The sequence below is a fragment of the Pristiophorus japonicus genome, chromosome 2 (assembly GCF_044704955.1).
Source record: "Pristiophorus japonicus isolate sPriJap1 chromosome 2, sPriJap1.hap1, whole genome shotgun sequence".
Lineage (NCBI taxonomy): Eukaryota > Metazoa > Chordata > Chondrichthyes > Pristiophoridae > Pristiophorus > Pristiophorus japonicus.
Genome location: NC_091978.1, coordinates 300,791,330 through 300,818,545, shown reverse-complemented (window position 1 = coordinate 300,818,545; position 27,216 = coordinate 300,791,330). Strand labels below are relative to the sequence as shown.

General features: G+C 41.9%; 1 protein-coding gene across 4 annotated transcripts in view; it reads left to right on the top strand.

The window, feature by feature from the left end:
• Positions 1-27,216, top strand: part of fstl5 (follistatin-like 5) — a 1,328,880-nt gene that overhangs the window by 36,987 nt on the left and 1,264,677 nt on the right. For 2 of the 4 annotated variants that reach the window (XM_070871636.1, XM_070871638.1), the window contains exon 2: positions 25,105-25,243. In XM_070871636.1, the coding sequence (XP_070727737.1) occupies positions 25,105-25,243 (139 nt within the window). Of the gene's footprint in view, positions 1-12,356; positions 12,461-15,757; positions 15,855-25,104; positions 25,244-27,216 lie in introns of those variants that run through there. The other 2 variants (XM_070871639.1, XM_070871637.1) reach the window with 2 other exon arrangements.

The following is a 27,216-nucleotide window of genomic DNA, read 5'->3' as shown; positions in this document are numbered from 1 at the left end:
AAGGTCTGATAGAATGGAAGGCATGAGAGATTAAATGACAAAAGGGATGATGGTGCAAGGCAAAAGGAAGTGGTAATAGGACAAGTAAAGAAGTGAAAGATGGGTCAAGAGGAGCTGTAAATGGCAACAGCAGAACCATTACAAGCACCTGCTGTCTGAAAATATGGGAGTGGTGGTTATGATCTGAAATTCTTGAACTTGATGTTGCAAAGTGCCTAATAGAAAGATGAGGTGCTGGTCCTTCCCAGCTTGCATTGATCTTCATGGGAACAGTATAGGAGGCCGAGGACAAAGAGGTCAGAGTGGGAGTGGGCCAGAGAATTAAAATGCCAAACAACCAGAAACTCGGGGTCACAATTGCAGACTGAACAGAGGTGTTCTGCAAAACAGTCGCACAATCTGCCTTTGGTCTCCCCGATGTAGAGGAGACTGCATTGTGAGCAGTGAATACAATATACTAAATTGAAAGAAGTACAAGTAAATCACTGTTTCACCTAAAAGGAGTGGTTGGGTCCCTGGACGGTGGGAAGGGAGGAGGTAAAATGGTAATTGTTAGTGTTGCATCTCCTGCACGTGCATGGGAAGATGCCGTGGGAAGGGAAGCAGATGTTTGGTGGTGCTGGAATAGTGGACCAGGATTTAATGGCGAGAACGGTCCCTTCTCAATGCTGAAAAGAAAGGAAAATAATTTGAAATCTCAAGTGTGAATTATGAATTGCCTCAAAAAAAGAAAACCTGCCAAAAATATGTTTTTATGTAAAAGGTTCAGAGGTAGAAGTGGCAACCCAGTTTGGTTTTAATGACAGGGCCATCGCGTTCCTTACATTACTTATAATCTGCGATTCCTCTTGTTCTATTCAGTACATTACTTATAATCTGCGATTCCTCTTGTTCTATTCAGATCAGTTGAAACATTTAAAACAAATGGCAATATTTGACCATCAAAAATAAATTGCAATAATCTTTACCACTCGCTTATGGATTAAGATGTGATTTAAGTGGAAATCTAGTCATATAATTATAGTACAGTAGGTATCTCACGAGTATGAATAGCTTTTCTAAAATAGCATTCATGGTTGCTTTTTTGGGACTGTCTTAATTTCATTTTTACAAAGAATTTAATAAAGAGAATAAAAGCTGAGTTGGAATGTATTTCCAGCCACATATCATAAAAATAAAAAAATGCAACCGTTGAAAATTGAAGCAAAACAGAAAATGTTGGAAATACACAAAAACTTCATCAGCAACTCGAGAAAAATATAGGTTAATGTTTGAGGTGTAGAGCTTTGCCAGAAACATATCTGTTAATTTGCTTAATATTTTGATCATTCCCATTTGGGTTTGTATTGGGTTACCATTCCTATTTTTTGCTACTGACAACTTTATGTCTCCATTATGGTCACTGAGCTTGTCAAATTGCATGAGGGAAGGAGTGAATTTTACTGATAATATGTGCGATCTCTTCATGTGACAGGAAAAGACCATTTTTTTCCCTGAAAATGATGATATTGTCTCTTTCAGGAAAGTCACTGACCTGTGCAATGTGTAAATATACTGACTGCAGTGAAGGACTGTAGCACTACACTGTTGACCCGAGGGCTTCACAAAGTGATTAATAATGTTACAGTGCCAGAGGCAGAAGGCTAAAGGCATTGCTGCACATTCAAGGTCACTTTTGTAACTCGTGAAGCAATAGCTTATTTTATAGTATTAGAATTTAATTCATTTTATTATATTGTTGGATTTAAATTCAAAATGTAAAAAGTTAGCAACAGGCACAGAAAATGAAAAGAGCACCGGCTTCTGCAGTAACAAATCATGGGTGAATTATCCTCCAAAATTAAAGTGTTATTATTTATGATGAATATTCAATAGTGTGCTATGCTGGAAGCTGCCTCCACTATTTCCCCTGAAATACATCAATAGTTAAGCACAGGCTAAAGTTTATGCCTTTTGATACAATTGAGAATAATTTCTGCTGATATGACTTGGTGTCCACTATTGCTCAGTAATACTGCAAATAAATAGGATACAGTGACATCTGTTAAACCAGTTGGGATTACCATTTCATAGAATAATGGGTAGCTCAAATGAAATTTAAATAGTATATATTGTAATCAATAATCCATATCAGAGAACGCCCCCAAGATAGTACCTAATTTAAAGGATCACATGATATTGTAAAAATGATGAGTGGAAAGTTCAAGCACTTTATAACAACCATCTGAGGAGAAATAGCCCTGAAATATCATTCCTTGAGATAGGCTTTATAATGCACACGGTTTCAGTTATATGTGGAAAATGCTTCTTTCTGCTCAGTTTTTAAATGCCACTAGCTACTTCAGAGTGTAGGCCAACTCCCATGTACTTGATGCATGATGATATTCACCCAAGAGGTTGATTATCCAAAACTTATTATCGCTTTATCAAGAAGTGATCTGCAATTGATTACCAGGAAATGGTTTGCCAGTAATAAATCCATGTTGATGACATCTGTTGTGAACCATTTCTTGTCTGGTTTAAAATAAGTGTTTTCTCCTTTATTTGTTAAATATAGATTTTAAAATTGCAGGATATTTAATGTGTTTTTCAATGATACAGATAATATTGTAAAAGCAGTGTTTTCAATTCTACAAATGTAATATAAATAGATCTGCAAATGTACAATAGACTAGTTTGTTCATCTAATTTATGGGTATCTCATAGAAGCTTAGAAATTTACAGCATGGAAGGAGGCCAATTCAGCCCATCATGTCTGTGCCGGCCGACCAAGAGCTATCTAGCCTAATCCCACTATCCAGCTCTTGGTCCGTAGCCCTGTACGTTACCGGCACTTCGAGTGCACATCCAAGTATTTTTTAAATGTGGTGTGGCTTTCTGCCTCTACCACCATTTCAGGCAGCGAGTTCCAGACCTCCTCCACCCTGGGTGAAAACATTTTCCCTCATATCTCCTCTATACCTTACCACATTACTTTAAATCTATGTCCCCTGGTTGTTGACCCCTCTGCCAAGGAAAACAAGTATTTAACAATATATTTTTTCTTTTTGGTCCACTAATCTGTTATGTGATTTATTGTAAACATGTGAAGGCTTGCCTGCTACCCACAGTGCTTAAGGTTAATGCATGCTGATTTAAAAGGATAGAAAGGTTAGCCTTAATGGGCAGACATTCAACAGCTGATGCTGTTGTGTGCGTGAAATCTCTAGGGAATTGAGAAAGCAGCAGTAATTAGATCAGTTAATAAGACTACTAGAATGGCATTGATGTAAAGTGTGTTGTCGCATGTGACAGACTTATACATTGAATATAGGTTTTGTAATACCTGCAGTGGTACTTTCTTTAAAGCAAGATCATGCTTATTGTAGATGTCGACTAAATGTTTTGCACTAATTTCTCTGTGCCATTAAGAAAATCAATCAATAAATTATCTTGGCTTTATGTTATTTGTTTTTGTACAGACTGTGTTTTTAATCTTGTCAACTGTAACCAATGCTGCAATTAAGATCTTGGAATATTAGTGTATGAATGTTTAATCTGTTCATATTAAATTCTTTGTTTTTTATTTTAACAGAGACATTAACTCATTTATTTTAAATGGAATAGTGCTTAAGGTTGGGCTTAAGATGCACTGACAATTTCCTCTATATGTTGGACATGGTGAAATCTTAAACATGTTTAGAAAGAATGCATTTATGATTTTGCTATATTTCGTGCACAGACAAAATGTTCCCCATTACTGATGCAGAGTATTGACAGCATTGTCTTGCTCCTAGCCATGCTCAGGAGAGTGTAATGTTTAATCCAGGTGTAAAGAATATTAAAACATTTAATTGCCCAATGTTGCCATCTTTCAGGTTCATGACTACATACTATGCCATAAAAATTAAACAGCAATCCATAAAATTACTTGTTATGGGAAATAATTGCTGAAAAAAAATGTAGGCCTGAATTTTCTGCCCATTCCATCAGCAGATTTTTCATCTGGGATGGGTAGGGGTGGAAAACTGCTTGAGGATGTGTTCTGCCACGTTTCTGTCTTGCTTTGTGGGTCCTCTTCCTGGGGCCGAGCAATTTGTACAATTGCCCACCAATATATGGAGAGGTTTACTGTAACAAGATGCAAATTAGGGAAATACATTCACTGACATATTTTTCATGATAGACACATAGAAATTAGGTGCAGGAGCAGGCCATTCGGCCCTTCGAGCCTGCACCGCCATTCAATAAGATCATGGCTGATCATTCACCTCAGTACCCCTTTCCTGCTTTCTCTGCATACCCCTTGATCCCTTTGGCTGTAGGGCCATATCTAACTCTCTTTTGAATATATCAACAACTTTCTGCAGTAGAGAATTCCACAGGTTAACCACTCTCTGAGTGAAGAAGTTTCTCCTCATCTCGGTCCTAAATGGCTTACCCCTTATTCTTAGACTGTGACCACTGGTTCTGGAACTCCCCAGCAACGGGAACATTCTTTCTGCCTCTAACCTGTCCAATCCTGTCAGAATTTTATATGTTTCTATGAGATCCCGTCTCATTCTTCTAAACTCCAGTGGATACAAGCCCAGTTGATCCAGTCTCTCCTCATATGTCAGTCCTGCCATCCCGGGAATCAGTCTGGTGAACCTTCGCTGTACTCCCTCAATAGCAAGAATGTCCTTCCTCAGATTAGGAGACCAAAACTGAACACAATATTCCAGGTGTGGCCTCACCAAGGCTCTGTACAACTGCATGTTTGTCTTTAAAATGCTGCATACAAGGACATCTGTTGTCCTAGGTGTCCAACATTGTAATGATAGTGGAGGGGTCCAAAGACTTGTTTGCTGCTAGGGCCTGTAGTCTGCAGCAGTGAGAGGCCAGGATCAAGGCTGCATTTCTAGACAAAAATCCTGTCCTGCGAGAGATGCAATTAGTGGTTGCATCAAAAAGAGATTTAATTCAGTTTAGATTAACTCAAACTTATCTTTTTATTGTGTTTTCTCATTGTTACTATTAGTCCCTTTTGTTATTCTTTACTTCCATCCTCTGCTTAAGGCAGTGGCTCATTGGGATGGTTCCATGGACACTAGCTGCCTTCTGGTACCTTTCTCTAATGATCATTCTCATTGTGTAATCCCAGAAAGGGAAACATCACAGCTGACCTTAATTGTTCTCATCTGACATCCACACATGCACACTTAGATTGGACAGAGATCAGCAGGGGGAACCTTGGCTGATTAATCTCCATCCGAACACAAGGGCACATAGGCCAAATATAGTGCCTTTTCTCCAAAAGCAAAATACTGCAGATATTGGCAATCTAAAATAAAACCAGAAAATGCTGGAAATACTCAGCAGGTCAGGCAGCATCTGTGGAGAGAGAAACATAGTTAACATTTCAGATCACTGACTTTTCATCAGCCTGAAACGTTTCCTTTGTTGCTCTCTCCACAGATGCTGTCTGACCTACTGAGTGTTTCCAGTATTTTATGTAATACCTTTACTGTTGCCTTAGTTGAAATCAGCCATGGATTGTAATCTGTCTGGTTCTTGGCTCACATTAGTCAGCACACAGGCAGATTGTACTTTTATTTAAGATTTATTTTTCCAATGTGTAGTCATCACTATTATGCCCGTGGCTTTCATTTTGGCTTTAATTGTATGGTTTTCATTTTCCTTTCTTCTCACTCACATGTTTTCTAGTTTCTTTTCATCATTAAAATCAAGTTTTGTCTCTGACTTGGCCACATCTGTTGATTAATCTTATCTCGGAGGACATCAAGTGACATAATTGGGATAAAACCAGTCATAGCATTCTGTTTAGTAATGTATTGTATTCTGTTCATGCTGTGTTTCTGTATAACCTTTACTAAAATTAAATTGTATGTTTTGTTTTGCTTAAAACTGCTGAAAAGCTTGTTTTAATAGCCATCATTTTATCGTTATTCTTTGGCTTTTACTACAGGACTTGTGCTGACTTCATGGGGGGAGTTTTAACTCCTCACGTTGGCGGGAGAGGGTGGGGGGGTTTAAATTTGGTAAAAATGGGAAACCTGAACCCAATCAGGCACGAATGCATCCATTTTTGGTTTAACTGGGGTGGGTTTGCGGGCGTCATAGTAAACCGCTCTGGAGATAATGATCAAATAATCTGTTTTTGTTATGTTGATTGAGGGATAAATATTAGCCAGAATACTGGGGATAACTTCCCTGCTCTTCTTCGAATTAGTGCCATGGGATCTTTTATGTCCACCTGAGAGAGCAGACAGGGCTCTTGGTTTAATGTCTCATCCAAAAGACCGCACCTGCGACAGTGCAGTGCTCCCTCAGGTACCAATGACGTAGGTAGAACAAAGAAAGAGATTCTGCTGAGGGATAATGAGCACCTAGGGGTTAAATTAAAAAGCAGAACCACAAAGGTAATAATCTCTGGATTACTACCTGAGCCATGAGCAAATTTGCATAAGGTAACTAAGATCAGAAAGATGAACACATGGCTCAAAGATTGGTGTGGGAGAAATGGGTTTCGATTCATGGGGCACTGGCCCCAGTATTGGGGTAAGAGGGAGCTGTTCCGTTGGAACGGGATTCACTTGAACCAAGCTGTTACTGGTGTCCTGGCGAATTGAATAACTAGGGATGTAGAGAAGGCTTTAAACTAAATAGTGGGGCGGGGCGGGGGGAGGGATTCAGGTGAGCGGGAATTTAAAAAGTCAAAGAACAAGGAGAGGGCAGTAGTGGTGGGGGAAATTATAACCAGAATGTGACAGAATGTATAAAAATAAGAGAGTGTATCAGAAAGTGGGATCAAAGCTGGGAAAAATGGCAAAAGGACAAAATTAAAAGCTCTTTATCTGAATGCACGCAGCATTCATAACAAGATAGATGAGTTGACGGCACCGATAGAAATAAATGGGTATGAGCTGATAGCCATTACAGAGACGTGGTTGCAGGGTGACCAAGGCTGGGAACTAAATATTCAGGGTATTTGACAATTCAGAAGGATAGCCAGAAAGGAAAAGGAGGTGGGGTTGCTCTGTTGATAAAGAATGAGATCAGTGCGTTAGTGAGAAACGATATTGGCTCAGAAGATCAAGATGTTGAATCAGTTTGGGTGGAGATAAGAAATAATAAGGGAAAGAAGTCACTGGTGAGCATAGTCTATAGGCCCCCTAACAGTAGCTACACTGTTAGACGGAGTATAAATCAAGAAATAATGGAGGCTTGTAAGAAAGGTATGGCAATAATCATGGGCGATTTTAATCTTCATGTTGATTGGACAACTCAGATTGGCCAAGGTAGCCTTGAGGAGGAGTTCCTAGAGTGCATCCAGGATAGTTTCCTTGAGCAGTACGTTGCGGAACCAAACAGGGAGCAGGATATCTTAGAACTGGTACTGTGTAATGAGACAGGATTAATAAATGATCGCATAGTAAAGGATCCACTAGAAAAAAGTGATCATAGCCTGGTTGAATTTCAAATTCAGTTGGACGGTGAGAAAGTTGGATCTCAAACCAGTGTCCTGATTCTAAATAAAGGCGATTAAATAGGTATGAAAGCAGAGTTGGCTAAAGTCGACTGGGAAAATAGATTAAAGGGTAAGATGGTTGATGAGCAGTGGCAGACATTTAAGGAGATATTTCATAACTCTCAACAAAAATATATTCCAGTGAGAAGAACAGACTTTAAGAGAAGGGAGAACAATCCATGGCTAACTAAGGAAGTAAAGGATGGTATCAAATTTAAAACAATGGCATACAAAATGGCCAAGATTAGTAGAAGGCCAGAGGATTGGGACATTTTTTTTTTAAAAGCCAAGGACAACTAAAAAAATAATGGAGAGGGACGATAGATTATGAGAGTAAGCTCGCAAGAAATAACAAAAACAGATAGTAAAAGCTTCTACAGGTATATAAAAAGGAAGAGAGTAGCGAGAGTAAACGTTGGTCCCTCAGAGGATGAGACTGGGGAATTAATAATGGAGAACAGGGAAATGACTAGAGACTTTGAACAAATATTTTGTATTGGTTTTCATGGTAGAAGACACTAAAAACATCCCAATAATGGATAATCAAGGGGCTATAGGGAGGGAGGAACTTAAAACAATCACTATCACTAAAGAAAAAATAAGCGGCAAAATAATGGGACTGAAGATGGATAAGTTCCCTGGACCGGATGGCTTGCATCCTAAGGTCTTTAAAAAAAATAGCTGCAGAGATAGTGGATGCATTGGTTGCAATCTACCAGAATTCACTGGATTTTGGAGAGGTCCCAGCAGATTGGAAAACTGCAAATGTAACCCTCCTATTTAAAAAAGGAGGCAGACAGAAAGCAGGAAACTATAGACCAAGTAGCCTAACATCTGTTATTGGGAAAATGCTGGAGTCCATTATTAAGGAAACAGTAGCAGGACATTTGGAAAAACATAATACAGTCAAGCAGAGCCAGCATGGTTTTATGAAAGGGAAATTATGTTCAACAAATTGACTGGAGTTCTTTGAGGATGTAACAAGCAGGGTGGATAAGTGGGAACCAGTGGATGTGGTGTATTTAGATTTCCAGAAGGCATTCGATAAGGTGCCACATAAAAGGCAACTGCACAAGATAAAAGCTCACTGGGTTGGGGGTAATATATTAGCTTGGATAGAGTATTTGTTAACTAACAGAAAACAGAAAGTCGGGATAAATGGGTAACTTGTGGGGTGCCATTGGGATTGTTGCTGTGGCCTCAACTATTTACAATCTATATTAGTGACTTGGATGAAGGGACCGAGTGTAATATAGCTAAGGTTACCTGATGATACAAGGATGGGTGGGAAAGCAAATTGTGAGGACACAAAAATCTGCAAATTTGGCAGATGGAGTATAATGTGGGAAAGTGTGAGATCATGCACTTTGGCAGGAAAAATAAAAAAGCACATTTTTATTTAAATGGAGGTAAATTACAAAATGCTGTAGTACAGAGAGACCTGGGAGTCCTTGTGCATGAAACACAAAAAGTTAGTATGCAGGTACAGCAAGTAATCAGGAAGGCAAAAGGAATGTTGGCCTTCATTGCAAAGGGGATGGCGTATAATAGCAGGGGAATCCTGCGACAACTCTACAGGGTATTGGTGAGGCCACACCTGGAGTACTGTGTACAGTTTTGGTCACCTTATTTAAGGAGGAATATACTTGCATTGGAGGCAGTTCAGAGACGGTTCACTAGGTTGATTCCTGAGATGAAAGGGTTGACTTTTGAAGAAAGTTTGAGCAGGTTGGGCCTATACTCATTAGAGTTTAGAAGAATGAGAGGTGATCTTATTGAAACATATATAAGATACTGAGGGGCTCGACAAGGTAGATGCAGAGAGGATGTTTTCCCTCATGGGGAATCTAGAACTCGGAGGCATAGTTTCAGAATAAGGAGTTGTCCATTTAGAACTTGGAGGAGGAGGAATTTCTTCTCTCACAGAGGGTCATAAATCTATTGAATTCTCTGCCCCAGAAAGCTGTGGAGGCTGGGTCATTGAATATATTTATGGTGGAGTTAGACAAATTTTTGAGCGATAAGGGAGTGAAGGGTTATTGGGAGCGGGCAGGGAAGTGGAGCTGAGCCCAGGATCAGATTAGCCATGATCTTATTAAATAGCGGAGCAGGCTCAAGGGGCCAGATGGCCTACTCCTGTTCCTATTTCTTATGTTCTTATGTTCTTCTGAGAGGTGGGTCAGTGACTATAATATTTAAATGAGGCTCCCTTCCTCAGATTTTGGCAGCCAAATAAATGTAATGGCCGCGAGCCATGTTTCCCAGGGCTCAGGAAACCTAGCAGCTGAAGGGAGGCTCCGCAGCCTCGAACCATAATCTTCCTCCCCCGGCACCGACCTCCCGGCTTCCTGATCTCCCTCCCCCAGTCTCGATATCGCGAGCCAAGCCCTGGTCCCGCGAGCCACTGCCAGCTAACGGCACCACCCACCCTAACCTTCGATTGCTTCCCCCAAGGCTCGCGATCTCCCAGCCACTGATTATTTCCCCCCTCCCTGAGGCCTGTAATCCCCTCTCCCCATCCATCAATCAATCCTCTCCCAAGGGGCTAGCAACGGCCCGCATTTCCATCACTTAGCTTCTGGATCTCGGTCGGAAGTGCCATTTTTATGGAAATGAGGTTTGTTGCCCAATATCCAGGGTTCCTTGGGCCCTACCATTTGTACCCAGCACTGGGGTTGGTGAAGGTATTTAACATAGTTTCTCCCATTGAAATCAATGCCATTTTCATGCAGTTATACCAGTTTTTTTTGCCATTTTCACTTAGACTTAAAACTAATGACATAGCAGCAGTGTGATATTGGCCCAAAATTTCCTGCGGCAAAGCAATGAACGGTGCGCAGTAATAGTTAGATTTGCCCTTGCCCGTTGAATGTTGACGATACTTTGCAAAACAAGTTGCTGGAAATACGAGATGGAAAGTGTGCAGTGCCCTCTACATTGTCTCAGACCTCGAGGGGTTGGGGGACAACTAACTGTGGATTTGCTTAACCAATCAGATTGAAATATTGGGAAATTAGCAGCGCAAAGTCTGAACAAGAAAGTGAAAGTTAGAATTCAACAACAATCATGTTCAGAAAGTGAAATAAAGAGAAGGAAAGAAAGATTGGATTGAGAGAAAAAGGACACAAAAGACAAAGTAAAACATTTTAATTGAAAGCATTTTTTAAAGTTCAACAATTGAAACCTGAAGGAATGAGACTTCACACTTGTAATAGTTAATTTTCAGTGCCAGAAAGTTGAATGGCAATAATTAACACGTAACACGTGCACTGCAGCAACTTAGCCAAAGATATAGTAAAGAACAATGTTTCAGCAAAATGCTTGAAATTCAAGCAACAAGATTGTTTATTTGTACCCAGAACACGACATTTATAAAAGCACAGTTACAATTGACTTAACTTTCTGTGACGAGTTTCCATCGTATCTACAGTACAACTACAGGAACATCACGCCGCTCAATGCATTTGAATGGGGAGCCAGACAGTGAGATGCGTTTTCGTGAAGCTATGGGATGAGCGGTGCATCTCCAACAGCAACTTTACGATTTCTGTATTTAATCATGCCTCTACACTCGCCTGAAGTTGCTGTGGCATTTGCACTTAAATCGCCGTTATTTTGACGGCAAATTTTGGGCCAGTTACTTTATAATAGATTCACTGAATCATACTTTTAAATGATGCTGAAAATATATTTGAACTCCTATAGAAATTGCTTTCTTTTCAGGAGTAGCAAAAATCACTTAACCAAAACAATGTTTCAGCAAAATGCTTGAAGCTCAAGCAACAAGATTGTAGTGTTCCGGGTACAAATAAACATTCATAAAACACAAGAGAGTTATTTCACCAACTGCTGTGCATTTATCAGCCCTTTTAGCATTCAAACTAAAACGAGCTTCAGAGAACATCATTTAATGGCTGTTCTGTATAAGCTTGCTTTTTAAAAAAAAAACTGATTTTAAAAGACCTTACAGCTCCAATGAAATTTGCAATTACTCAATGAAAATAAAATTAAATAAATGTAAGGCAGCAATACCAAGCCCCAATATTCAGACTTGTACTTTTTTCTGTAATTGTTATAATAGCTTAATGAAAATTGCAATCCAAAGTAACTATAAAAAAAGTAAACATGGCAATCAATTCATTCAACTTCCAATATGAACCTGTAGATTCTGGTTCTGCTTCAAATAAATTGTTAATACACAATAAAAAAAAAATCAGGTGCATATGAAGAAAAATTAAATGGCTGTTATCAGTTTTCTTCCATAAAACTAAATCCCTTTGTTGGCCATTGAATTTTGATTCGCCACTATACTTAGTGTGACTTGTTCAAGTTAGTTTACCAGTAGAATTTGGCATAAATTTGCCACTGGAGTTTCAGAGCGCACAATGTTCTAACTAATAACTTTCGTCGCCAAAATCACCTATGCAGGACAATCTGGGCCACAACTAGTCAGCTTCCAAAAGTGTTGCACATGGGGAGTCCAAAAGTGTAACCTGCAGATGAAGTGGAGTTTGATGATAGGGACTTACTGGATGAAGCCAAGCAGATATAATTCAGATCCCATTTTAAAGTTAAAGTTCCAACCTTCATTTTTTTTATTATCATTATAAATTTCTATGCTCACATTTATAATGAAAACTCTCTAGCGGGAAACATTCAGGGGCTTAACTCCACCTATTACCGTCAGAAAATGGTGAAAGAGCCAGCTGGTGATAGGTCCCGCATTGTCCTCCATTTTGTTCCTCTCCGCGGTGCTGCCGGTAAGTATTCGCGCCCTGCAAAAAAAAGCGGATTGATGACGTCAATCGGTGTGCAACATCAACTTAACACACTGCGGCCATCTTCCACCCAACTTCAGCACTGGGTCATAGCCACGCCAGCGAAACCCAGCGTGTAAAGAGATTGACATAGGCGCTGTCAGCACCTCTTAGAGGGACACACATTTTTCAGGTAAGTTTGCATTTAAGCTTTTGGACTTTTTTTGATTTTATTGAAGGTGTGACTTGCTATAATAGATGCTAAAAGTTTTTTTATGTGTGCCTAGAGTGCTTTGGATGCTTTCAAAGCCTCGATGGCAAAGAAATGCCTCTGAGAAAACAGAAAATTATGCAAATACTCAGCAGGTCAGGCAGCATCCGTGGAGAGGGAAACAGAGTTCATGTATCAGGTCAAATGCTGCCTGAGCTGCTGAGTATTTGCAGCATTTTATGCTGGCATTTCAGATTTACAGCATTTGCTCGCAAAAGGATGAGGAACATAAGAACATAAGAAATAGGAGCAGGATTAGGCCACCTGGCCCCTAGAACCTGCTCCATCATTTAATAAGATCATGGCTGATCTGATCATGGTCTTAGCTCCACTCTCCATAACCCTTTATTCCCTTATAGCTCAACAATCTGTCTATCTCCGCCTTAAATATATTCAAAGATCCTCTCTGGGGCAGAGAATGCCATAGATTTACAATCCTCAGAGAAGAAATTCCTCCTCATCTCAATTTTAAATGGGCGGCCCTTTATTCTGAAACTTTGGGCTAGAATTTGCTCTCAAATTGCCCATTTACCATCCAGTTATCGCCCAGTTACTGCCTGTTTTCATAAAAAATGTAAATTACCGCTCGTTACCGCCCGTTTCTGCTCTCGATTAGCGTTGACGGTAATTTGGGCCTTCCATTACCGTTGGCATTGCTGCAAATCGCTCGCCCACTTTGGAGATCCAAACAAGTCGGAAAATTCCTTCCAGCCCTAAGTTCCATTAAAATCTGTTTTTTAAGGCCTGGTACTGCCCATTAATGCTGCGCTGGATGCCGCCCATTTCTGGAGTGCTTACCTGACTTGGGCCCAGCGTTAGAACTCCCTCCATTTTGCTTGCAGCTTCTCAGTGGCTCAGAAGATCGTGGCTAATGAAGAAAAAACATTTTTGATGCAAATGTAATGAAATGTGCTGTACATATTAACAGATATGTGAGATTCCGACAAGATGACCACCACTACTATTATATCACTTGAATGTGATTGGGAGAATTGGGAGAACCTTTTGTTCAGTAGGCTTTGGGCTGACATATATGCTGAGTTTCTGCTCTAAATTGGTTCTGTGTTAGCTGATTGACACTTCGACTCTGTGACAGACTGGAACGTCACCTCACCAAAGCGCAAACATTGTTTCAGGAAGTCTATGAAAGATTGTGACCACTAAAAGCCTTGCAAATCATTTGGATTGTGTAATAAAAAAGTTCTTATATTCTAAGGGGTATTCAAAGAGCCTCATTGTCTCAGACACACACCAGACACTGAATTAACTCCCAGTACAGGATTACAGAGAGGAAGGGGCTCACTGTCTCACACAGAGGGGGGAGGGGTTGTGTCCACGCAATGGGGCCTTATCCAAGTCACTGGGTACATAATGACCTGAGGGTGCGGGGGCGGGGGCAGGGGGTAGGGGGGGAGAAGGGGGGTCAGTCACTGGGTGTACAAGGAGACCTGAGGTGGGAGAGGGTGAGAAGGGAGTCACTCACTCGGTGTACATCCAAGTAACCATTCTTCACGTGGCTTGACAGTGTGGTCATGAGCTATTCAACTGTAGCAGGTATCACAACTATAATGTATGTACCTGTGAGAATGCTCACCGGTTGGTCGAGCTGTTGCATTGTGAGTGGCTTACCCAGTTACGTGATGTTCACGAGACTCAAGAAAACCCCAGTCAGTTGGGTCGAGGTCATCCAAGATAAGGTATGAGTTTTCCAGGGACACCGTCAATCACACATTTAAAGTTGTCTTTCCTAAAAGTTGTCAAGTGGGATATATTTTCCACTTCCCAGAAGTGAGTGAGACACAGCACAATAATGGTTTAGTTTAATAAAATTTTATATAAAAGTAGTAATTTTTTTAAACGTTATCAATGTAATAAAATAAAAATTTTTATGAATACAAATTTTGACAACAGAAAACATTATAAACAACAAACAGCAGCAACAACAACAACATCAACAATAGTATAAACAGCAGTGAACAGACCCTGCACCCTCCCACAATTCTCCCTGCGGCCACATTTCCCAATGCCTTTCTTCCCCAATCCCCCCCCGACCCTTGGCCCTGACCCCTTCCTCCTCCTCCTGTTAACGATATCCCTGGCTTTGCCCACATCAGGACCAGTGGGTCCACCAACAGGCAGTCCAGCATCCCCTCTTGGGTACCGGGCCGCTGGCCCAGCTGAAACCCTCCCTGGTGTCCAGTGGATCTAACTAAATCCCATGCAGAGTTTGCAGCGGCCCGCTCTTTAACTGAAGGGAAGGGACGTTGTGACACATCAGCGATTCACTGACATTATCAGCATTGCCATGATGACCGAGAGGGATGACCGCCCTGCTCCAATGGCACTTCCACCCCTCAACACCGCCCCGACCGGAAATAAACACAAAAGAGGTGAATATCGGTCCAATCTCCACCCCCCCCCCACCCACTATGGATAGGGACAGGACAGACCTAAGGTATTGGTGAATGCACTTACTTTCTGGTCTGGGGGCAATTTTGGTCCCTATCTCGTGTGTGTGAAACGAGGAAGCCGCAAGGGTGCAGTTGTGGTGAGGGGAGGGCAGGATGCAAGGGGTGTATGCGACAAAGAGGATAACGTATGAGGTTACCCGCATTTTGTGGCCTTTCAGTCCCACCGCTGGCCAAGGGCTCAGCTATGCCCCTGCTAAGAATGCCCTGCACCATCTCCTCCAAGGAGGTGGGATGAGGCTAGGAATGGGAGATATGCCTCGTGATTGGTGCAGATTGTTGGTAGTTGAGTGATTGCTGGGGGAATTGTGCATTGAGCAGAATGTGAGGCTAGTGATTCTGTTGATAGGAGATGGCTTTTGAAGATGCATTTACTGACCTTGAATAGTGGTCTGAGATCATGAAGCTTCTTTGGGCACTGGAGTCAGGGGCGATACTGCTGGCAGTGACAGCTTCTTGGCCCCTGTGGGTACAGGACCTCTCTTGCTGTGTTGACCCTCTGCACAAAGCCGGAGTGCTGTGTGCGAGACCCTGTGTGCTCCTTTTCCCATTTTTTGAAGTGTGGAAGAAAATTCAACACTAAGGAGATGAAGAGTGTCATTTTGAAATTATTATTAATTTTTTTTTGAAAGTCAGTAAGGACTGAAAAAAAGCACTTTTTCACTTGATTTTAATTTGTATTAGTTTTGAATGCATTGCCCCTTTAATTCATATCCCCTTTATTGGCCACAATGCCTTACGAACTCCACAGCTTGGTTCCAAGAGGCTGTAAGAAGCAGACGTGCCAACTGTGCATGGGAACTTCGGGATGGAGGCTTCCATTAACACTACCAGGAGGGCATTGCACAGTAAGTTAGTGTTGCGCTCCACATCGCCGACCCACAGAGCCAATTTTTCAGCGGTAATGCCTGGCCATTTTCGGCAGCCGTTAACTCAAATTTTCGGTTACACTGGCAATTCCGTCGGCACTTACAATTTTTTTCCCCTCTGTGTAAACTCATCATGCTGTAATTTTTTCTTTCTCTCAACCTCCCTCTCAACCCTTGTCTCAACCCCCTCTCTCTCAACCCCATTTCTCGCTCTCTCAATTCACTTGCTCTGTCTCAAACTACAATCTCAACTATTTATCTGTTAATCTCTCTCTACATTCTCTCTTAAACCCATTCTCTACCCCTTTCTGCCTTTCAACCCTCCCTCTCATTAGCTCACTCACTCTCAACCCCTCTTTTTGTCAACCAGCTCACTCTCTTTCATCTTCTGTCTCTCATGCTCTTTTTCTATCAACCTGTCTTCCAACCAGCTCTCTGTCTCGCAAACCCCCTCTTGTAACCTTACTCTCTCTCTCTCCCTCCTTGCTCCCACTCTTCGCCCTCGCCCTTCTGTCCTGCCTTCATATCTGTTTTATTCTCAGAGACTTTGTTTGCTTTTAAAATTCAACTTCTTAAAGAAAAATCGAGTTTACATTGGCAAAACCTACAATAAACGTGGATGTAAAAATTTATAATAGAAAAAATATTCTGAGAAATACATCATAAATTTTGACAACAGTGGCACAGACAAGAAGTGCATCCAGTTGTGCAGTTGTAATCTAGATACATGTATAGTTTATCATTTTCTGTTGGAAAGAGGATGTTTACTTTCTCCAATGTTGGGATAATGCACTGAAGGTGAGTCTGCATGTCTGACACCAGTCTCCTTAGTTTATAAAATTGGTTATTAGGTTGTAGTCGATTAATAAGACCAACACTAGCTACCCACCAATTAAATACAAGTTCATAATATCACTTATATTTATTTTTAAAATTATTATGCATTTCTCAGAATTTTGGTACATAGCGCTGTTCATTATCCCAAATTCATTTAAACAGTTGCTTCTTTTGAGTTCTGAAGGTAAATAATCTAGGAATAAATGGCGCACAATACTAGTAGTTTTTATTTGTTAACAACAAAAATATAGCTGCATATGTCACAACTTTCAGTAAAGCAAATTATAGGTGGTCCAGTGTGTGATATCTTTACAGAGCTCTCTCAGAAACACACTTCCTTCTGATTTCTTCATTTTTCACCCGACAAACAAAGCGGTCATGTAGTGCTCGGTCCTGAAAGTTTCCAAAATGACAGTGAATGAATAGCTTTTTTAAAGCTACAATGTACTCACTGATACCCTCGTCAATTAATTGATCTCGTATTCTAAAACGATAACTTTCAGCAATTTCCAAGGGTTCAGGGCTGTAGTGCTGAGAATCTCAGTCAGTGACATGTCCTTTGGCTTGACGGAATAAGCACATTTTTCAAGGTGTCAAGCACCTCGGGACCTGCTTCAGTCAAGAAAATAGCCCATTTTCTTTTGAAACCGCAGTTTTCATCGTTGGGGACTTCGACGATACTATTTGTAGTGAAAAACATTTCTAGCCACTCCACATATGCTCCAAAAGTCTCTTGGTCATGATGAAACTCACCCAAGCACCCCATTATTCCCATAGGCCCAGCTGTTTGGACTCTGGCAACTTCGACAGTTCAGCCAAGTGTGCTTGTAATTTACCTTGGATTTTTAGCTGTTCTGCAAAACCACTCAAAAACAGTGGAAATGAAATGTTGTTTGGCAGGAACATCCACCAACAAAAATTTCAGCAAGAGAATCCAGAAATACTATCCTTGTCACCAATGTGAGATATTCTTATGACATCACTAACAAACACACTACACAAAATGACTCTCAGAGAAAACTGTCATCATGTGACTTTGCCACATGATCCTTTAAAAGTTACATCAGTAGTTGCATTACCACAGTAGTCCATTAGGTGGAGCAGTAATTCATTAGGGGGAGCTCTGTTACACAGTGAATATTCTCCTTTCATACCTGAAGCCATTTCACAACACAGTTGACTATAATCTGTTCTTCAGCAGGAAGAACATCATGTGGTTTAGGTTTGGCAGATGGAATACAATGTCGGAAAGTGTGAGGTCATCCACCTTGGGGGAAAAAAAAACAGTAAAAGGGAATATTATTTGAATGGGGAGAAATTACAACATGCTGTGGTGCAGAGGGACCTGGGGGTCCTTGTGCATGAATCCCAAAAGGTTAGTTTGCAGGTGCAGCAGGTAATCAGGAAGGCAAATGGAATGTTGGCCTTCATTGCGAAAGGGATGGAGTACAAAAGCAGGGAGGTGTTGCTGCAACTGTATAAGGTATTGGTAAGGCCGCACCTGGAGTACTGCGTGCAGTTTTGGTCACCTTACTTAAGGAAGGATATACTAGCTTTGGAAGGCGATTCACTAGGCTGATTCGAGAAATGAGGGGGTTACCTTATGATGATAGATTGAGTAGACTGGGTCTTTACTCCTTGGAGTTCAGAAGGATGAGGGGTGATCTTATAGAAACATTTAAAATCATGAAAGGGATAGACAAGATAGAGGCAGAGAGGTTGTTTCCATTGGTGGGGGAGACTAGAACTAGGGGGCACAGCCTCAAAATACGGAGGAGCCAATTTAAAACCGAGTTGAGAAGGAATTTCTTCTCCCAGAGGGTTGTGAATCTGTGGAATTCTCTGCCCAAGGAAGCAGTTGAGGCTGGCTCATTGAATGTTTCAAGTCAAAGAGAGATAGATTTTTAAGCAATAAGGGAATTAAGGGTTACGAGTAGAGGGCGGGTAAGTGGAGCTGAGTCCACGACCAGATCAGCCATGATCTTATTGAATGGCGGAGCAGGCTCGAGGGGCTAGATGGCCTACTCCTGTTCCTAATTCTTATGTTCTTATGTTCTTATGGTTTAGGATTCATTTTAGTGTGATTACATATTTCTTTTGATAGTGTTTGCGATAGAGAATTAATTACAGATAAACATCTAGAGTGATTGTTACTGTAAATAAATATTCAACAGAACAAGTTGAACCTCCCTTATCCAGCACCCTGGGGAACTGGCCTGTCCCGAACAAGGGATTTTGCCGGATGAGGGGAGGTCACGTGTTTGGGTGGACTGCATCTTTAAGTGCTGTTGCTGGGGTAAGTGTGTGTGTGCTGTCTTCCGGGACCCGCCGACTCTTTCAAGACCCGCCCGTCAGTGAACCAATCAGGCCCCGAAGAGCTGGCGGACCCCGAAGAGCCGGCAGGCCTCGGAAGAGTCGGCGGGCCCCGGTGGGCCCAGAAGAGCCGGTGGCCCCCGAAGAGTTGGCAGGCCCCGAAGAGTTGGCGGGCCCAAAAGAGTCGGCTCGACCCCCCCCCCGGAGGGAGCGCTGTGGGGAGGAGCAGCCGGCCCGAGGACTGGGGCATCAGGAGTTCCAGCAGGGCAATGAAGAGAAGGCAGCCGATTGAGGAGAAAGATTATATTGGTGAGTAGGATTTTGACGGTCGGGTTCTGCGCATGCGCTGCCCGGCAGCCAGAAATGGTCCTAGATGAGAGGTGGTGCCGGATAAGGGAGTCCCAGATAAGAGAGGTTCAACCTGCATTTAAAAAATACACATAATTAACTGACTTCAATTAGGGTATTAAAGGTTTATTCCATAATTATGTTGATGTTTCTGCAATTAGTATGAATATGTGGTTTCATTGGTATTGAATTAAACTTGTTATTTATGCTTTCATGATGGCTCAGTAGAGAAATGCACTGTATGGTATTGAAGGGTTGCAAAATTCGTGGGAGCACACCCCCCAGTGTTTGGACTCATTGGAAAGGAAATTTAATTTGGAACTATCTACCAGAAATTTTGAGATCCTAAAGTGCACATGGAAGAACTTTAATCGAATTTGGGATTTTACAAAGCAGATTGAGTTTGTGTGAGCAGGGCTAAGAACTAAAGGAACTATCCTTCAAAGAAGCCCATTTTGAGTATTGAAGCTGTCTGGGGTATTGAAACTAAAGCAAATTGTCTGGAGAATTGTGGATACTCGAAAACCCTTCTTCCCAGGAGACATTAACATAGCAACAATTAACCCAGAGACAGCTAACCATCATCCTGACCTGGAAAACCATTCCAGCCCATACATAATAACAATGGCACATCCAGCCCACATGAAAACCCCAAGACAGACAGACACTGCAAATACCAAAGCTAATATTTCCATCAAGGAACAGATTTAGAAGATCGCCACATCCGAGACAGGGTTAACATTTAATGAGCGTGCCAAAATATGACAAAGAAATAACCAAGCCCGCCAAAATTAAACAAAGAATCCGGGCATCAGGTGATTGTGGAGAAGCTTAGTGTTGTTGGTAGTGATGCTGGTGTGTTTAGTGATGTTGATGTTGGTGTTGGGGCTGATCGTAGTGGGATTCTAAGAACTAAGGTGAGATTTCTTGAAGGACACCAATCTACTGGAATAGATGGCAGGTGAGGTTGAGATGACAGAAACGCCCGGTCAATGGAGAGAGAGGTTGTTCCAAGGAGGTGACCGTGAATGGAGAGTTCCAAAGTGTATACAGCTCAAATACCCTTCCAAAACCTGAAGACTTCAACTTCTGACATTGGAAAGTGAACATCTGTGCTGCTGTCAACTAACCAAAGCAATAAAGTCACTGAGAAGCCGACCTGGCGTAAAACCCGAGGGGCGGCAAACTCGGTAAAAACTTGGTAAAATTGTAAGTGCCTGCTTTTAAGCCTCTTAACTAGCATGTAAGTACCGTTTAATGATAATTACCTGCCCCGCTGCTTGCTGTCGGGTCTGCGATCCGAACGCACATCTGACAGCTAAGAAACACACGGAGGCGGGTTCCGAGCGGAATCCCGATCCACTGTCAATCAAAGCCATTGCCAGCAGGCCCGTCTCCAAACCCACACTCGCAGGGCTGGGAAGATTCAAGCCAAGTATTCTGGCAGGGCGCCATCACAAGGCACACCACTTTAAACTGGCTTTAGTACCACTCAGGAATTCCTCAACTCTGAGAGTCATGCTGTACGCTGAGATACTTGTATTCCCAGTTTGTAGCACAGTTTCCTACTATCGGGTGGCTCCTGAGTGGCCCTCAGGTCATAGATGGATATGTCCTCCACTGCAATAGACTAGTTCCAGGCTGCTCCCAGCAAATAGGCATCACCTGAATAATCTAGCAGAGAGGGACATCCTACTCAACTGTTTCCATTTCAACAGTAAGTTTGATTGAGCTAAGAAAAAATGTAAGTTTATCTTTTTCATCAGTAAAGAAGGAATAATTAAAAATGTCAGCTTGGCTCAATTGAAAACACTTGGGCTGGAATTTTCCCCTAAAAAAATGGGTGGGTTTGGATCGTGGGGGCAGTAAAATTGTCAAAGTGTGATTTTTCGACCTGATCCCACCTCTAATCCCCCCACTTCTTATTTTCCTGGGGGTAGCCAGCCAACCTGCTCCCGGGGTTGCTACCTTAATTTAAATATTGTAATGAGGCTGCAAGCCTCTATTTTCCCCTCCATTTTAAATTCAACTGCCTGGGGATGGGTTTCACCCAGGTTGTGAAACTCGGCAGTCAAACCATGGTGGAAAATGCCGCATCCAGGGTCTTTATACCTACCCCCTGGATCCAGGAACCCGACCGTGCCCACCCCACCGATGCTGCAGTGACCGGCCACAAGCCTGTTCTGTGCCCCCACATAGGGAGCCAAGCCCCTGATCGCTGACTCCCTGATTGCTGAACCCCCCCCTCCAGTGATGGCGACCCCCTCTCTGGCGATCCCAGAGCCCCCGATCGCTGGGCACCCCATCGGCAATGCCGGACCTTGGACCGGCTTAGCCGTCTGGGATCGACCCGCCCGCAGGCAGCCAGCCTCTCAAGCTGGCTGGTTGTGGGCAGGAATCCAAGGCCTGAGATTTAAATTAGTAATTGCTGGTAAAATTGGCAAGGCCTATGGGAAACCCGGCCTCCCTGTTTTCCCACCCACCTTGAAGACCCCCTGCCCTCAACCTGCCTACCCGGTGAAAATCGCTGCCAAATTGCCTCAGAGTCAGAAGGTTGTGGGTTCAAAGAATTGACCAAATGATCCAGGCCAGAGGGTTTCACATTTTGTAAGTATTGGGTCCCCAGTCAATATTAACTGATTCCCACCACAAACACACTTACGCGAGGAGAATGTATAAGTTGCGAAGCAAAAGTATTTTGCATTAAATCATGATGTCACTATAGGAAAATTGAGTGCAAAATATGGATGTGGAAACTTAGGCTGCGATATCGCCAATGGGTGTGAGTCTGGGACAGCCAACATTGGTGCCGTGTGGGTAAGGTGCTCCTGGCTCCAGCCCGCCCTCTCACAACAATCTTCCGTTGATGGGGCTTGTTAAGTCGGCCCTGCGAAGTTCCCGGTCAGTTAACAGGACACTGGTCCGATGACCTCATTTGATGATGTGTGATCAGCTGTTTCCCTAAAGGGACCATGGTCAACTTTTTTTTGACAGTTTTACACACTATCGGATTTATTTCCCATTTTGCGCTTCTGCCCATTGCACATTGACACTGGTGCTTGCGGAACTCATTCAAATAAATTGACTTTGACCTGATCATAGGCACTCTGTTGTAGTCAGGACGGAGTAGAGGTCAAAAGCGAAGGTCAGGAGCAGAGATCAGGAGTGTCTGGTCTGCTACACTTCCAGGAACTTGATCGGCTTAAGAAGTTTTGGTCCAATTGGGATATTTTGGGCTCACACAGACTCATCATATATGAAATATGTTCTGAAATATTTTTGTTTATACCACTACTGTGGTACAAAATGTCACTTTTTTTTCCAAAATGTGATCAAAACACTGATACCACTTTAATATTTCCCATAACATTCTGTGAGAAGGCCTCACTCACCACTCTGAAAAAGTAGTTATGTCTTTATCTGTTGGGTGTATATTTATGTGCTCATTGAAGTGAGGATCATTAATGCTAGAGAATGGAACACGTAAGTATTGTGATATTATCAGAACTCCTGAAAATAACAGGTGTAGCACCCTAAAAATGGAGGCTATATTTCTGCTCCAACAATTCACCTTAATCCCAACCACAGAACCACAGTGACACTTCAGTTCTCATTTTAGTTATCTGTGAGATTGACAATTTGTTATTGAATTGTAGGTTAGAATTTGTTGTAGACTTGCACACAGTAGGGCCGGGATCAAGACTGAGTTCTTTTCAAATCAGTCGGAGCTCTTTTCAAAAGCAAGTGGCAGAAGAGAAGACACTGGGATAAATTTCCACCCGGGCATTAAACTGGCATCGTGGTTCTATTATAGTCCATTATAGGAATGGCCCGATTTTCATTTCCACTGTTTTCGAGTGGTTTTCTATTACGGGCAGCTGATCCGCGATGCCAGTTTTATGCCTTGAGGGCAAGTTGAAAAATCTACCTCAATGTTTTGATCTACTGCAGAGTTGTTTGTTGCCAGTTTGTACATTATTTAAGAGAAGACTGAAGGTGGGAATTATGGAAGGGTACACCTGAAAACTCTTAAGTTTTAATAATTTTTGACAGGTCATTTTATATCCAGTTGTGACTCATTAGGGCTATAAATATTTGTGCTGCAGACAAGTTAGCTTTGCCAACATTTCATGGAATTCTTGACTTGTTGAATGTAGAAACCGAATAAGGGATTTTCTCCCTGTTAGTGAAGCAATGAAGCCAACATTTCATCTTAACCGACTGTACATTATTTTTTCTCCTCCTGAATGTAAAAAACCTGGCTTCTTATTTTCAGTTCCTGTGGAGAAATGTATTGTTTCCACCCTTTGCCTCCTCTGAGATTGGGAATTCATAAGTGAATGTATATCTTTACTGCATAGGTGGTAAACTAAAATGAAAATCGGATGTGCTCTATAATGGGTGGGCAATCCACACCACCAGATTATCAACCTTGCAGCTGCAGGGATTAAAAATTTGAATTTCCAGAGGCTCAGCACCTTAACGTATGGATGTCTGGAATATTCAGATGAGGATTTGAACTAAAATTCTTCATGCACTAAGAGGTAAATATTTTGTTTCACCACATGAGCAGTAATCTGGTGGAATGGGTTGCTCGCCCGTTATAGAACCCGTCTGATTTCATTCCAGATTACTGCCTGTGCAGTGAAGATGAATAGTTTGAGAGTGATTTTAGCTTAAATCTATATCTTAATATTTCAGACACTGGTGCTGAGTCATTGAATTTTCAATTTTTAAAATATCTATAGCCCCAGTAAATCATGGAGCTGGAAATTTAAACTGCTGTATGAAAAATGATTGAAATGCCTTTGAAGTTGAGCACTGATGGTGGGACACCTAAAACATCATATACCAATCTTTTCACCACACAGATGCAGACTGTTTTGCTGTGTATTTCCAGCACTAAAAAGACTTACATTTATATAGCACATTTCACAACCACCAGAAATCTCAAAGCGCTTTACAGACAATTAAGTAATTTTAGAGTGTAGTCACTGCTGTAATGTGGGAGACACAGCAGCCAATTATGCACACATCAAGCTCTCACAAACAGCAATGTGATAATGACCAGATAATCTGTTTTTGTTATGCTGATTGAGGGATAAATAGTGGCCAGGACACCAGGGATAACTCTCCTGCTCTTCTTTGAAATACATCCATCTGAGAGGGCAGACAGGGCCTCATCTGAAAGACGGCCCCTCTGACAGTGCAGCACTCCCTCAGCACTGCACTAGAGTGTCAGCCTAGATTTTTGTGCTTAAGGCCCTGGAGTGGGATTTGAACCCACAACCTTCTGACAGAGGCAAGTATGCTACCTACTGAGCCACAGTTGACACATATGGGACTATAGAAACATATAATCTCAGTCCCACAGTTGAATAAATTATGCAAATTAGCGACTGTGGAATAATACAAATTTAACCTTCAATGTAATTCACAATCACTAAAATGAACACAATACAATTGGTATAATAATTTCCAGCAGTGAACAGAGAATTAAAAATGTAATTTGCATAAAACAGAAACAATTTAAGGGACTGATACATCAATTGTTACCCTGATGTGAAATTAAGAAATGAAAGTCAGTCTGTTATTGACCCTCTTTATTCCACGGCACCTACTTACATTGTTGCTGATGTATTAGATAGGTAGTAACTTCACATCTGACATTTGTACAACTGTTTGAGATAAGTGATTGAATGGTTTATATTTATTCCCTTTTCTCTTTTAGGTATAGACCAATGATGACACCAGAGCAGTGGTCAGCAATTTTATTGCTTAGCATTGTTTTCCTGAGCACAGAGGGGTGGCTGACCAAAGAAGGATATGGTCCAAAACACTATCCACCGTTAGTGCGATTGCGACATAAGGTATTGGCTACATTCTGTTTACACTAGTTCCTCAACTGTACATTTTCCAGACCAAAGTAAGCATAGTTTTTTATTGCAAAAGAATAGGAATATATCCATCCTGTAATAGATACATTTTTATTATTTTAAACTGCACACTCGTACACTAAGCTACAAAATTGACTTCCTTCTCATGTTTGACGTGCCTTGGAACTCTTCGTCCAAAAGTGGCATTGATTCATTTAAAAAAAACAATTCTTCCATGATATTTTTAATTTTTAAAAAGGAAAATACAAGCAGGGCCATTATGCTGCACAAAGTATAATTTATACATTTATTTTCAGAGTATAGTACAGGCATCTAGTGGTTGTTTAATGTTTCCCTGAGGGAAAGATATGGAATACATTGACCCAGAATTAGTGGGAGATCCAATGGCATTACTTCTGAATTAATTGTGATATTACAAATAAGCTATTCTTCACGTGAACCCGGATGACATTGCGATTTTCTTGCTAAGTACATTTACTTTGCAGCTAGCATGGTTGCCTTTGGTTCCTGAAAACAAATTCAACATGTCCAGAAGTATCAATGCCAGGCATGGCTGCTTAGGGGAAATTCGATATACAAAATATACAAACTGCAAAAATATGGAAGCCAGAAATGTATATCCCACATCCACATATTTACAAAGATATGCAACAAAAAAGGAAGAGAAAATACCAATAATGCCCATCCTATATATTAAATGGTGCAAAACGTATAATATTCAATGGGGTCGAAATTCAGCCTGGCACACCAACAGTTTTCAAAGTGTTTTTACCACCGTCTCGGAGGAGGTCGCCTCTTTTGCGAAATTCAGCTTTTTATCGTTTTTTTTTAAGTGGCCAGCAAGTCCATCATAATGGGGACGGAATTGTGGCGGTAAGTGCTGGTGAGGGGCGGAAGTGGAGTTAGGCCCGATTCTCGCCGCTGTCAATCAGCAGCGGAGTGGTGGTGACATCATTACGTGTCTGCGTCACCACGTATCTCCCTGACTTTAAAGGGGAGAGAATCAGTGATTATTTAGGATCGGTCACTGGGCCACCAGGGAGGGTTTCGGCTGGGCCAATTGCCTGGCACCCATGAGGGGGTGCCAGGCTGCATGTTGGCGGCCCAGCCAAACCAGGGGGCACAATAGTTCAGCCGACATGGAAGGTGTCCGGCAAAAAAAATTAAATGGCGGCCGCGGCATTTGGACCTTGTCTTTAATGGCTGCCGCAATGCCAGGGCTCACAGAGGGATTGAAAGGTGCACCGACAGAAAAAGTTGTCGGGGGCACCACTCGGCAGGCAAAAGATTTTTCGGGCTGAATTTTGAGGGAGGTAGGAGTCCCAGCGGGGCACGCACTGATGACGCACTCACGGCTACTCGGCAGAAGTGGGGACAGCCAGAAAAAACCCCCTGCTGAATTTGGCTGGCGGCGGCCATTTAACCAGAAATCAGTGGCCATTCGATTCCGCTGCCTGGCTGCCACAATCCGGCGGTAATGGGCCTTATTGGGGAGCTGAATTTCGGCCCCAACAAATACTGGAGGGGGCAATTTTTTTTAGCAAAAATCCTAAACAGTTATACCTGGCTGTCACAGTTGTAGCATTAAAGGGATCCTTCAGATATGATGCAGACATTGTCCCAAAGACATCGGAATCGTAAAGCTACTTCTTTCAAGTTGCATGCACAAAATGGCTGGGGTTGTTTAATAAACCCACTTAAAGAGCCGTAGGTTCTGAGAGAGGAGTGGTCTTGGGTCAATAGTTCAATGGCCTGATAAACCCTGTTTCTGATTAATTATTTGAGTTCAGAATGCAAACTAACTCCAAAATAAAATTAAATACTGGAAAGAACCACAAAACACCAAAACAAAAGCAAAATACTACGGATTCTAGAAATCTGAAATAAAAACATAGAATGTTGGAAGCACTCAGCAGATCAGGCAGCATCTATGAGCAGAGAAACAA